This window comes from Podarcis filfolensis (assembly GCF_964270895.1).
Source record: "Podarcis filfolensis genome assembly, chromosome: 6".
Lineage (NCBI taxonomy): Eukaryota > Metazoa > Chordata > Lepidosauria > Squamata > Lacertidae > Podarcis > Podarcis filfolensis.
In genome coordinates, this window is record NC_139609.1 from 90202318 (window position 1) to 90216143 (window position 13826).

At 46.4% G+C, this 13826-nt stretch overlaps 1 protein-coding gene across 4 annotated transcripts in view; it reads left to right on the top strand.

The window, feature by feature from the left end:
- Window positions 1-13587, top strand: part of SLCO4A1 (solute carrier organic anion transporter family member 4A1) — a 64160-nt gene extending 50573 nt beyond the window's left edge. For all 4 annotated transcript variants that reach the window (XM_083618549.1, XM_083618548.1, XM_083618547.1 and 1 more), the window contains exons 9-12: window positions 1793-1962; window positions 3313-3377; window positions 4696-4844; window positions 8252-13587. In XM_083618549.1, the coding sequence (XP_083474675.1) occupies window positions 1793-1962; window positions 3313-3377; window positions 4696-4844; window positions 8252-8401 (534 nt within the window). In that variant the 3' untranslated portion in view covers window positions 8402-13587. The remainder of the gene's footprint in view (window positions 1-1792; window positions 1963-3312; window positions 3378-4695; window positions 4845-8251) is intronic.
- The last annotated feature ends 239 nt before the right edge of the window (window positions 13588-13826 follow it).

Consider the following 13826-nt stretch of genomic DNA (forward strand, 5'->3'; position numbering starts at 1 on the left):
GGTCTGGGCAGAGGAGGAATGGTGGCATACAACCAAGGAAACGGGGGCAATTGGCAGGCCCCCAGCTGGCTCCAGTCCACTGGCCAGTGTGCCGGGCAATCTCCAGTCCTTGGTGCAGCATCTGCGACTCACAGCTTCAAAAGCTGGAGCACACAACTCAGCAGAGACAACACGCAAACAGAAGTGCCGAGAGAGTATGTGTAAACATATTTACAAGCAGTTTATACAGCATAGGTAAAGGCAAAGGGACTCCTGATCATTAGGTCCAGTCATGGCCAACTCTGGGGTTGCGGTGCTCATCTCGCTTTCTTGGCCGAGAGAGCCGGCAGACAGCTTCCGGGTCATGTGGCCAGCATGACTAAACAGCTTCTGGCAAACCAGAGCAGTGCATGGAAATGCCGTTAACCTTCCCGCTGGAGTGGTACCTATTTATCTACTTGCATTTTGATGTGCTTTCGAACTGCTAGGTTGGCAGGAGCAGGGACTGAGCAACGGGAGCTCACCCTGTTGCGGGGATTCGAACCACCGACCTTCTGATTGGCAAGTCCTAGGCTCTGTGGTTTAACCCACCGCGCCACCCATACATCAGGACAAAAGGAAAACATGTCTGATCCCTTTTGTGTCCAAAGCAAGGCAGCATAAGCAAAAGCTATACACAAACAGAAGTTCCCAGCAAGCTGTGCTGGAGTGTAAACAGACATGTGACATACAACAGTTCCACACGTCTGTTCTTAAGGTGGAATGGAATATTCTAACAGCTTCTCCAGCCTGACCCTTCCAGAGAAGAAGGAGACAATTCAGAATTATAACAGGGGTTTGAGGGAGGTCACAGCTCAAAAGGCAGATGAGGGGAAAAGCTGGGAAATAATGGGAGAGAAGGAGGAGGAAGAAGAAGCACCAGGGGAGAGACAGCTGTTGGACTCAGTGTCTTTATAAAGCATTCCAGACACCCCCCTCCCAGAACACAGCAGGCCTTGAAAGTAGGAGAGCAAAGAACTCAAAGGCAAAAGGCCCTTCCCAGCACCTGTAGTAATGACTCATGAGGAAGTGGGATAGACGGAGGAGGTGGGGTTTCACTCGGAGCAACACCATTACTCCAAGAGGCTGCATTTCTAAGCCTCTCTTTGTGAATATTAAATAAAAAGCATTGGTAAGAACTTTCCTTGTCTTATCTATTCCTGGCAATCTACCGATGGCAGTTGAATACTCTGACGCCTGACACCTGTAGATGCCATGAAGCCTGCTTCATCACAGTTTAGTCAAGCTGTGGACAGAGCTAAAATTAACTGGGAGGGAGGGGGTTCTAAAACAATTTCCCTTTCAAATGTGTGTGTGTGTGCATGTAATTTTTATTCATTTGTATTAACACAAAGTGTAGAAACCATCCTGGAATGTATGAGGTGTGTGCCTCATTGGTTGCTCTATCTCAACATTGTCTATAATAGCTTCCGACATCCTGGTAACCACCAGATGTTTTTGGACTAGTCTGATGAGAGTTGTAGTCCAAAACATCTGGAGCTCACCAGGTTGTCGGAAGCTGCTCAGTGCTGTTTGGAAGTGACTCTCTGGGGTTTCAGACAGAGATCTTCTCAAGTCCCACCTAGAGCTGTCCAAGAATGAATCTGGGACCTTTTGCATGCAAAACACAGGTTCTATCACCAAGTTGTGGTGCCACCTCAATATGCAAATGAAATGAAATGTTTGCTTCCCAGCATGTGGGAAAGTAGCGTGTTTTGGCAGAGCGTGTGGTTTGCTTCTAAATGGGACCTTCTCTTGTTGTATGCTTGACAAGGTTTACCACGAGTGCAGCTGTATACTTGATGCTCCCGTTGCATCTGGCTTGGCGACCGCAGGAAAGTGTACCTCCTCGTGTGAGAGAAAGACCCTCCTCCTGCTTTTCATGTTTGTGGTCATCCTCTTCACATTCCTGAGCAGCATTCCTGCTCTGACGGCCACTTTACGGTAAGCCGCAAGGACCTGATCTCATTCTTCAGAGCTTGTCCCAGCAGAACCTCAACTCCCATCATCCCTGACCACTGACCTGTCATTGAAATTCTACTCCATATTGATCCAGAGCAGATTCCAATGTACAGTTAGCAGAGCAAAAACTTAAACACGTTGTAGGATTCCCCCAAAATAGGCCAGAGGCAATTAATATTTCATCTAGCAGAGCTTTACTGCTACTGAAGGCAAATGAACATAATGGTCAAAAATCCAATACATTCAGGATTGCCACTGTCCATAAGAAATCCAGTTGCAGCAGACTTAACTTAAACTTACAATAACTTATAATAAGTCTAAGCATACAGAAGACCACACCAGAGAGAAAAGAGATAGGAAGAGAAAGTGAGTGAAACCCAGGCTCCTTCCAGCCTATTTTTATAGCCAGCATGACCTTGACTGAAAAAAGATAACAGAACCAGTTTAAGCCAGCTGTACTCAGCTTCTCTGAAAGAATAACCCAAACATCATGAACCTTCTGCTTGTATCTTTCACACAGAGAAGCTTCCAGAACCCTCTTGAATTAAGTAGAATGGGAAAGATCTCTACACATCAGATCAATACTTTCTGTAACAGGGCTGTCTTTAGCGTATGTGCCGCTGGGGTGCAAAGATCTGCCCAGCGCCCCCAAATTTAGTTTAGCTGCCCCCAAATTAACTTTTTAATGGGAGAGGGAGGAAGTTGTTGAGCTTTTTTGGGGGGGGGATCACTCACCTGTAACAATGACGCAGCAGGGGAAAAAAAGATTTGATGCTGTGGAAGGGGGGGAGGGGGGAGACTTTCGCTCCATTGCTTTTCACTGCCGCCAATTGAGAGGGAGCCGGTATACATTTGGCGTCCCCCAGAATTTGGCACCCATGTGCCTTGCACCCCTTGCACCCCCAGATAAAGACGGCCCTCTTCTGTAATAAGAAATGCAAACTGACATGACCATGCTGCAGTCTGGTTTAATATTGGCTGCACATATATATGCAACCAAGTCAGAGACACTTAGCAACCAGATGGGCATGCTTGAGTTCTGTATAATGAGAATCACATAGCTTCCAGGATTTTGGAACATGTGTTGGACTGAATATCTGTGTCTCTTTTTTTCTGGTAGGCAGAAACAACTGCCATGACTTTGAGCCATCAGGATCTTTTTACAAAATTATATATCAGAGGCATTTTAATATTTAACATGAACCAGATCACTGTGCCCTTAACTATTGAGACCCACAATTTGGTGGTATTATGGGAAACAGAGCTGCTGCGCTGCTCAAGGGTTGTTCCTGCTCGCTGTCATTTATAAATGTTTTGTCTTATGCTTCCTAGGTGCGTCTCAGACAGGCAGCGATCGTTTGCTCTGGGGATCCAATGGATTGTAGTCCGGACACTTGGTACACTATACAGCTAAGATCTAATAATCTACTCCTTGCATATGATGTTTATTGACATAACTCTTGCTCAGGATAAAATCATGTAGGCTATGAAGACATTCTATATGTCTGTAGAAGCAAAATACAACAACAACCCACAAATGTTGGACCAGTTGGCACATTGACCTTTAATATACAACTGCCTCCTTCTTAAAAACAACCACCACCACAAAAACAAGTTAGCTGAGAAGGTAGGATGGTGTGTATTTGGAAAGAAATGGTCAGCATCTGCAGACCTGCACACATTTAGTCCAAGCATGATGACACTCTCCTCTTTTTACTTTTGTTGTGGCAGTGATGTTCCTATGACCCAATGCTTAGCATTGGGCTAGCTCCCCATTCTGAAAAGACTACAGCATAGAGATCTCCATAAATTGGACTAGCTGGGCCTAGAGTCTGGCTCATTCTGTGTCCATTGTGTTCTGCTCAGAGTAAAGGTAAAGGTCCAGTCATGACCGACTCTGGGGTTGCGGCGCTCATCTTGCTTTATTGGCCAAGGGAGCCGGCGTACAGCTTCCGGGTCATGTTGCCAGCATGACTAAGCCGCTTCTGGCGAACCAGAGCAGCACACGGAAACGCCGTTTACCTTCCCGCTGGAGCGGTACCTATTTATCTACTCGCACTTTGACGTGCTTTCGAACTGCTAGGTTGGCAGGAGCAGGGACCGAGCAACGGGAGCTCACCCCGTCACGGGGATTCAAACCACCGACTTTCTGATCGGCAAGTCCTAGGCTCTGTGGTTTAACCCACAGCACCACCTGTGTCAGAGTACAACTATTGAAAAGATTGGACCCATGTTAGTCAAGTCCATTAATTTCAGTGGTTCTGCTCCGAGTATGGCTAGTATTGGATCCGGCCCTGTATTTCTAGAGAGCACTGTTGCATTCTGAGGAATTAAAGTGTGGAGCAGAGATCCTTGTGCTGTGTCAACAGACTGGGAACTTTGATTCACCCAAGAAACACACATTCATGCTATTATTCAAGGGAGTGTGCTTGTGTATATATAAAACACTGGTCTTGCAGCTGGCCTTTTAAAAGATATCATAAAATGACCTAAGCAGGTACTGTTTTCCCAAGTTTTCTCCAGTGATTATTTCCATCTAATCACTGAAGCAGGATTTTCAGACCAAATTTAATGCCAACTAACACAACAGAAGGCTTCCCGCAGAGGTCCGCAATACCAACGTTTCCAGATATGCTAGAATTGGTTTGGGTGGAGCATGGCTAGTGTGAGATTTATCCAACAGCAGGCGTCTCTCTCATTTCTGTCTTTGCGTAGGTGGTATTCCAGGACCAATTGCTTTTGGCTCGATGATTGACAGGTCGTGTCTCCTTTGGCAGAACCAGTGCGGTGAACAAGGATCGTGCTATGTCTACCAGAACTTTGCTATGAGTCGATACACCCTGGTCGCAGGTGTTATATACAAGGTAGTCCTAAACTATTTTCGTCTCCATCATTTAGTGAACTTCAACAGAGAACTTTTCCAGCCCTCTGATCCATCCTGAATCTGTCAGCATGGGGCACCATGAGGACTGGTCACTTGGCTTTGCAAGTTCATTCCCAGCATGTCTGGGTAGGGCTGGGAGAGTCTCCAGTCTGAAAACCTGGTGAGCTGCTGGCAGTCAGTGTAGACAATATTGAGCCACGTGGACCAGTGGTCTGACTCGGTATAAGTCGGTTTCTGCTGTTCCTAGGTGCACCTCTGCTGTGTGCCAAAACTAGGGCTGAGTCCTCACACACATGTGGCTGAGTTGTACTAACTCAGGTTTCGCTTGCTGTTCATATGACCAAATGATTCTTCAGTTAGAAGCTTAGCTCCGCATGCAAAACTAAATGGGATCACACTCACTTGTAGTCTGAAGTGGTGTGTCAGGGACTGACTAGACGAGGAGGAATGGTGGGGGGCTACAGCTGGGGAACCCCCAGTGAGCAGTGCCGGATTTACATATAAGCTAAACAAGCTATAGCTTAGGGCCCCACTCTCTTGGGGGCCCCAAAAAAATTAAAGAAAAAAACTGGGTGTACATTTCAATAATAATAATAATAATAATAATAACAATAATAATAATAATAATAATAATAATAATAATTTTTATTTATACCCCGCCCTTCCCGATTCAGAAAACCAGGCTCAAGGCGGCTAACAACATATTTAAAACAGTTAACTGATGCAACAAAAAACAGCATAAAATACAATATAAAACGTGAATAACAATAAATTCAGAATTTAAAAATCAATTTAGGGGGAAATCCATCCAATAAACATTAGATTTAGAGCTAGCTGGCTAAATTAGTTCTATTTGGGCCAGCAAGGAGACCAGGGGAGAATTAGCTGTGGGATCCCAGTGCAGGTGATCTTCATAAAAAGGGGAGGGGGAGGGGAGGAAGGGGAATAAAAGATCAGGTTAAGTTCAAATTGAAAGCCAGCTGGAATAGCTCTGTCCTACAGGCTCAGCGGAAGGAAATTAAATCCTGCAGGGCCCTGGTCTCATGGGGCAGAGCATTCCACCAGGTCGGAGCCATCACTGAGAAGGTCCTGGCCCTGGTGGAGGATAATCTGACTTCCTTAGGGCCCGGGACCTCTAAACTATGATTATTCATAGACCTTAAGGTCCTCTTGTAAGGGCATACAAGGAGAGGTGGTCCCATAAATACGAGGGCCCTAAGCCCTAAGATACCCTAAGATAAAAAAAAATGGTACACAGATAAGATAAAAAACAAATAAAATAAAACATCAACAGTGTTTTGTGTTGTGTAGGCTCCTATTTTGTTATGTGCTAATGGCTTTACATACCTATGAGGTCCATAAATTACCATATAGCATATATTCAACACAAAAAACGTCGGCAATTTGTTGTTGACAAGGGACAGCTAGACATATAAAGGGTCCCATTACCTTCAGTACCTTAGGGCCTCATCAAACCTAAATCTGGCCCTGCCAGTGAGGCATCTGAGTTGGAAGGCTCTGAGCCAGAAGAATGGTGGTGAGGTTCAGGAGACAGGCCAGAGCAGGAAGAGGGTGCAGACGGGTTGGAGGCTGAGCAAGCAACAGGTTTAATTGAGTCTGGGAAGAGGAGGAAGTGAGGAGGAAGAGGAGCTACTTGCCAGTTTCACTGCTTCCTTCTCCCATCCTCCTCTGTCCCCAAGAACCAGGAGGATGTTACAAGCAGCAGAACAAAAAGCACAGAGAGCCCCTCCTCAATGGAGTTTGCGGCTGTTGAGTGGGCAACCAGGTGGGGAGGAGCTTTAGGAGGATGTAGGAGGCTCAGATCCTGGCAACTGCCTCACTTGGGCTAGTCCTGCCATGGAGTTCTCAGTTGGGGTTTTGTTTCTCTGAATGAAGAATAAAACTTACTGCTCATTTCCGAGTTTCTGTGCTGAACTGCAGCTGAACCAGCCCTGATGGGCATAGTTTGCCAGCTGTGTGAGAGCTAGGCCCAAGTCACATACTCTGGCACATCTGAAATATGAAAAGCCACACCACATCCTGGAGTTAGACATGCAAGAATGCCCTTGGTGGATTAAACCATGTGTGCCATAGGTTCGCCACCGCTACCATAGGTGTTCCCCTGGTTTTGCTCCCAGTCTGTGTACTCAGAGGTTTCCTTCCTCTAGAAGTGGTGATCATTATGAAGACTGGCACAAACTTCAATGTTCTGGCACTGGGAGGGAGGGAGCCAGGAGTGCTAGGTGTTTATGGACCCCAACTTGCACCAGCACCACCCAGCATGTCCAGAACTATAGGGAAGGGCCATAGCTCGGGGATAAAGCTCCTGCTTTGCATGCAGAAGGTCCCATCTCTGGTATCTCCATGTAGGACTGGCAATGTCCTCTGCTTGAAACCCTGGAGAGCCAACACCAATCTTTGTAGATAATGATGAGAAAGATGGACCAGTGGTCTAACTCAGTGCTTGGCAACTTCTGATACTCCTGGGATCAGGGGTGATGGGAGCTTTTTTCCAAAACAGGAGCAGCACAAGGCTGGGGAAGACTTTGGATGGCCCATCAAAAGGGACAACAGTGGTCTTTATTTTTGCCCTCCGCTGAGAAAATCAGGACTTACGGAAAGTCATCTCCGCCAAGCTAAGCAGTTGGCTCCTTCCCTCTCTCGCCCTGACCTGGCCACTGTGATCCACGCGATGGTCACCTCCAGACTGGATTATTGTAACTCGCTCTACGTGGGGCTGCCCTTGAGACTGACCCAGAAACTCCAGCGGGTTCAGAATGCTGCGGCGATACACCTTACGGGGTCTTTGCTGCGAGATCACATTCACCCGGTGCTATACCAGCTGCACTGGCTCCCGGTGGAGTACAGGATCAGGTTTAAGGTGCTGGTTTTAACCTTTAAAGCCCTATACAGCCTAGAACCCTCGTACCTACGGGACCGCCTCTCCTGGTAGGTCCCACAGAGGAACTTATGGTCTTCAAATAAAAACATCTTGAAGGTCCCAGGCCACAGAGAGGTTAGGCTGGCCTCAACTAGAGCCAGGGCTTTTTCGGCTGTGGCTCCGATCTGGTGGAACGCTCTGTCACAAGAGACTAGGGCCCCACGGGACTTGACATCTTTCCGCAGGGCCTGCAGGACGGAGTTGTTCCACCAGGCCTTTGGTCAGGGCACAGCCTGACTCCCTCCTTTGGCAATCTTCACAGAATCTCTAGCCCAATGGTTGCCATCAATTTGATTTGAATTAATTTTATAATGAATGATTTTAGTATGTTGTACTATTTTATTGTTGTTAGCCGCCCTGAGCCCGGCTTCAGCTGGGGAGGGCGGGATATAAATAAAATTTATTATTATTATTATTACATAAGTTGAAATCTTGGTGTCTTTCAGGTGATTGGATCCTTCTTCTTCCTGCTTGCTTGCGCGCTCTACAAACCACCTCCCCCTGAATCTGTTCCGGGAAGCTCTGACGCCTCTGAAAATGGCAACTGCGACGTCCAAGAGAACAAATACCCACATCAATCTCAAGACGACGTATAGCACGGAGGATATGACAAGTGACTTTCACACCATTTCCAAGATACTGTGTCTAAAGAATATGTATTCGTCTTTTCCTGTTAAATGATTGGTATTATTTTTCTTCATTTCCCCCTCCTCCGGGGAAGAATAATTTAACGGTATATAATTTAGTATTTTCTGAACAGCAAAAGCACACTGCAAAACTTGTGCACTGGCCTTGCCACCTTAAAGCCTATCACCAGGGTTTGGGACCCTTTTTCCCAGTGTAGAAGATGGAGGTGCAAGGATTTTTGGAAAGGCCACAGCCAGTTTCAGATGTCTCTCACACGTGGCTGCTGCCATTTTGGAATGGAGCGCCGCCATTTTGAAATTTATTTATTTTTCTAAACCAAGATGACAGCACCTGTGAGGCACTGGAATGTGTTCTGCCTGGCTCGAGTGGGCAGCATTCACTTTACGAAGTGTCCCAGCCTTGCATTTAGAGACCAACTTTAAGCGTAACCTCAGCATGCCACGTTTTGTGGTGTCAACCAACCTCACAGTGTTAATTTATGTCAAGAAGGGCTAAACATAGCTTCAGACCATTCCTGTATAAAGCACTTAAAGAGGCAAGCAGAGTTCACCCCATGGGCCGTGTGTGGATGCTGGTACAAGCTCTTCTCTGGTGTAAATGTAATTTGGCTGGTTTGTCGCTGCTCCTCAGACAGGAAGTTCTGTGGTAACGTTCTTGGTCCTCTTCCTTTTTGGGAGGTTTTCTGCTCATCACTCGGGGGCTGCAACATTGCGGTGACTCACAGATATGTATCGGTCATATTTGACAGGCAGAATTTCCATATTGCCACACCTCAAAACATCATTTCTAACGGAAGCCATTAATATATTTAGCCATGAGTCACTAAGTGAGGAACATGCATTTGTGGTGGATCGGCATTTTTTATTTTTATTTTTTTTACTGTGAACAGTCCTCTTACCAACACAGCTCCTTTCTAGGCTTCTCTCTTGCAGCTGTTTTGTCTGTCATGTATATTTTGCTCTTGGTGCTCCAAGTGGCTTCCCAGGCACTGTAACCCTCCCCAGGAAGTGCCCCATGAAAAGGAAGCTCTCTGGACTTGCTCTGTCTTAAAAATAAGGCCTTATACTTGCTGCCTACTGATGCCAAAAATGCACCATACATTTAAAGCCCATGACTTTCCCCAAAGCATCCTGGGAGCAATAGTTTTTTTTTAGAGGGTCTGGGAGTTATAGTTCTGAGAGTGGCAAACTACAGTTCCCAGGATTCTTGGAGGAAACAATGTGCTTTAAATGTGTACACAGCATGGGTGGTTGGAGTTCGCACCCCATTCCCGCCAGAAACCATTTTACTGTTTCTGTACCCCTGTGAGTTCACTCCCCGATGTGGGTGTGTGGCACCAGAATCAATTCTTTTTCAGGCCTGGACTGCGTGTACAGCTGTTTCTGGTGTGAGAAGAAGCACCGAGACAAAATCTTTCCTCATATTCATTTATGCCTTTTCCCTCCCCTGGGATTTAAGCTGTCTGGAAAGCAAGCCTTATGAGGAACAGTTGAGGGAACTGGGTATGTTTATCCTGGAAAAAGAGGAGAGGAGACTGAGAGGAGATGTGATAGCCATCTTCAAATATCTCAAGGGTGGTCACATGGAGGATGGAGCAAGCTTGTTCTTCCCTGCTCTGGAAGGTGGGACCTGAACCAGTTGCAAGCAAGGAGATTTCAACTAAAGATCAGGAAGAGCTTTATGACAGTAAGAGCTGCTCAACAGTGGAACAGATTCCCACAAGAGGTAGTAGAATCTCCTTCCTTGGAGGTTTTTAAGCAGAGGTTGGGTGGTTGTCTTATATCAGTGATGTCCAACAGGCCGATCGCAATCTACCGGTCGATTGTGGAGCATCCCTGGTCAATCCTGGTCAATCGCGTGATCCTGACCCCTCCCCCCAAAAAGAAGCTCAACAGCTTTGGGTAGATCACTGCCAGTTTTTTATAGTGGAACTAGATCACAGTCTCTTGGAAGCTGAACATCCCTATCTTATATGATTTAGCTGAGACTGCTGCATTGTAATGCAGCTACTGAGACCCCTCTAAATTCCTGCTGCCCTTTCCCCTCCTCTTTAACCCTGCCCCCAACTTCCCATCAACACCAGGCCACTGGGTCTTGGAGGCACCATTTTAATTTCCCATAATGCCTTGAGACATCATGAACCATTAAAATGGTATCTCCAAAACACTACTTAGTGCTGGTCAAAGGACTACTGTTGACCACTGTCACTGCTAAGTAAGCCCATCAGGAGACCCCACTGCATAGCTGTCAACGTTTTCCCTTTTTTTAAAGGGAAATTCCCTTATTCTGAATGGGATTCCTCGAAAGAAAAGGCCCCACTGACAGAGGACAGGGCCAATCAGACATTTCTCAGAGAGCCCCTTCCAACTAGGATTTCAGCATGTGTGAAATAAGCACCCATGAGATCTCATGAGTGTATGAGAGAGATCAGTTCATGGTGAGGAGTACCGTTTTCTGATGAGTGTAAAGGAACTTCTTCTTTCTCCCTTCCTCACAATATTTAGTCAAGGAGCCTGACGAGACCTGTATTTCACCGTGCCAAAGGCCACAGTCAATTTCAAAACGAGGGGAAATTGTGTCAAGCACAGTTTCAATGGGGATTCAAAAAGAGAGGAAAAAATGAAAGCATGCTCAATTCTTCTACAGTTCTAGCCCCCAAACTGCCAAAAAAGTGGGGTGTTCTCTTGTTTGTGATTGCTTGAGTTTGCTTTAACTGGGATCAAATAATTTACACAATCTGCCAAATCTTGGAGTACAGCTTGTCGAGACTTGCATTCCTTCTGACTGCTGGGGTGGTGGTGATATATTAAAATACTCCTCCATTAAGGAAATAATAATAATAACCAGGGTGACAAGGAGAAGGCTAGGCTGAGCCCTTTCCCTTTGACATGCTACTTTTGCATATGAGGGGAAGGAAACGAAGATGCTTTGGGATTTCATCTTGGGGGGGGGGGTTAGCGGTTGCTGGTAGGATGTGAGGGAAGACCTGGAGTCTATCCTGGACACCATTTCCAGGTAAAAGTATCAGGTGTCAGGTGATGGGAAAGACCTCCAGCCTGACACCCTGGAGAACAGCTGCCAGCCAGAGTAGACAATATCACACAACTCTGTTGATTGTATCAATTGACTAAAATCCCCCAGCTCAGATCTCCTGATGATGTACAAAACCATATTTTTCTGGGTTTTTAAAACAGCAGGAAATCCTTCTTCGCACAACACACAGAGAAGGTACGGAATTTGTTGCGTGGCGAGTTCCCGCCTCCCCCTCGGAAATAAAGACACAGGACACCAGCATTTTAGGTTAATGGGCTAAAATTGGCCACAACTTTATTGGTTACAGGAATTGAGCGGTATTGGCTTAGGCATTGGTCCTATCGACTATCTGGCTTCAGCCTGATTCCTTGAAGACAGGGAAGGGTTAACCGCCAGTAGGGGGAGTCCTACTGATGCACATCAACTAGGAGTTCCCCCGGGGTCACCGCTCGGGGGTGTGCCTTAGGCCCTCAGCTCCATAGGCTTCGGACAGGGCCACACCCCCTGGAATCCTTTACCGGACTACCCTTCAATATGGGGGGAAGTGATGGCGCTTCGTCCCCCCCCCCCATCTACATAACAATACCCTTACCAATGCCTAAGTGCCAGTGCCAAGGAAGTTGTGATGATTTGGCGAAACACCAAATGGCTGGAGCCAATTTGCCAAGTGGAAAAAATTCCTACCAGGCCCCTTGACGGCGACCAACCGAAGTCCATAGCAATGTTAGAAAACCAAAACCCAAAGGGTGAGAAACAGGAGCAGCTAGAGCGAAGAAAGAGGAAAAGCCTCGGCTGCACCGGCCCTAAATAGCGCGGGCCATGCCTCCCGGGCCAGCTGATTGGCTGGCAAGGGAGATGACACGGCCGCGGATTCCCCCAATCTCGCGGTGGCTGGCTTGCAGCCCCTGCGCATGTGGGGAGGGCGTGAAGCCTGCAACCCCACCTCCTCTCCAGCTCAGAAGTGGCTTTCTCGCGGGAGACAGGGATGATCACCACCTAGATGGCTTTGAAAGGGGAGTAGACAAATTCATGGAAGAATAGGTAGCCCATATTTACTAATACTGATGCCCTCTCCACTGTCAGAGGCACTATGCCTCTGAGTAGCAGTCAGAAACCACAGAAAGTGAGAGCGATGTTGTGTTGAGGACAGGTTTCCTGTAAGCATCTGGTTGGCCACTGTGAGAACAGGACCATGGGCAGGATGAGACCCTAGCCTGAACCAGCAGGGCTCATATATTTAGAATCTATACAGACTTCTCTCTGGACAATTTTGGATCCAAAAATATCTTCCCTATAGCAGGCTAATAATCTGACTTGCAAAGTTTCCACCTCCCAATATGTGATAAATGAAATTCTCCTCCCATGACTTTTTCCTCCCCAGTCGCTCTTGCAGCTGTCTTTGTCTTCCCTCCCCAAGTGTTAAGCCCTTTGTTTATATTGTACATACAGCCCTGATAGCTTCATGTTACTTACTTTGCAATGGAAGAAGGGTGAGAGAAGGGGAAAGATTATCTGCCCGGCCCCGTCAGAGGATCCCACACAATGCCGCCGTCTCAAAACTCAAACGCTTAAACTTGAGAGTTGTTTTTCACCCGCTTTCCACCAAAGTCTTTTCAGACTTGGCACTTCTGAGTCTGATCCCGATCCCTTTCCCCAGGGCTCAAAGAGAAGAACTACCATATTACGTAGCCACAACCTGATTTTGTCCTACTGTTTTAAGATGGACACCTTTTTTTCAATGTACTGTAACAAAGGTTTGACTTACTGGTTGTGATTGTGCATTGTCACCTCTGCTGATGCTTCCACTGGGAAACATGGTGTTTTTTTTAAGAAAAAAAATGGATCTATGCAATGTCTGGCTTGCTGTACTCTGTAAAGAAACTGATTTTAGATACATGGAAAAAACAAAATCGGAATGGTCATGGTTTGTTCCCCGGCTCCCATTCACTAGGTATTCATGCTAAACACCTGTCACAATCATAGGGGTGCCAGCTGGGAATAGGTGTGGATGACATTGACATTTCCAGTTTCAACTCTTAAATTTTGCTTGCACCATTTTTGCATCAGTTTGCCATTAAAAAAAAAAAAGTTCTCACAAAAATTCACCAGCATTTTAATGTGCCTTTCTGCTAATATTAGGGCTGTGCACCAAATAAGGCTGAGGCCCAGATCCCGAACTGAATTGCACTGATATGTCCCTATCTGGGCGTTGGCTGGGGCAGGATTAACCAAAAGCTGCACAAAACGATGTACTTATCTGATTCTAAAAACATGCACAAAACCAATTGAAGACACTTGATGCATCTGTTCCACTTCAGAAGCAAGACCAAGTGTTGAGAG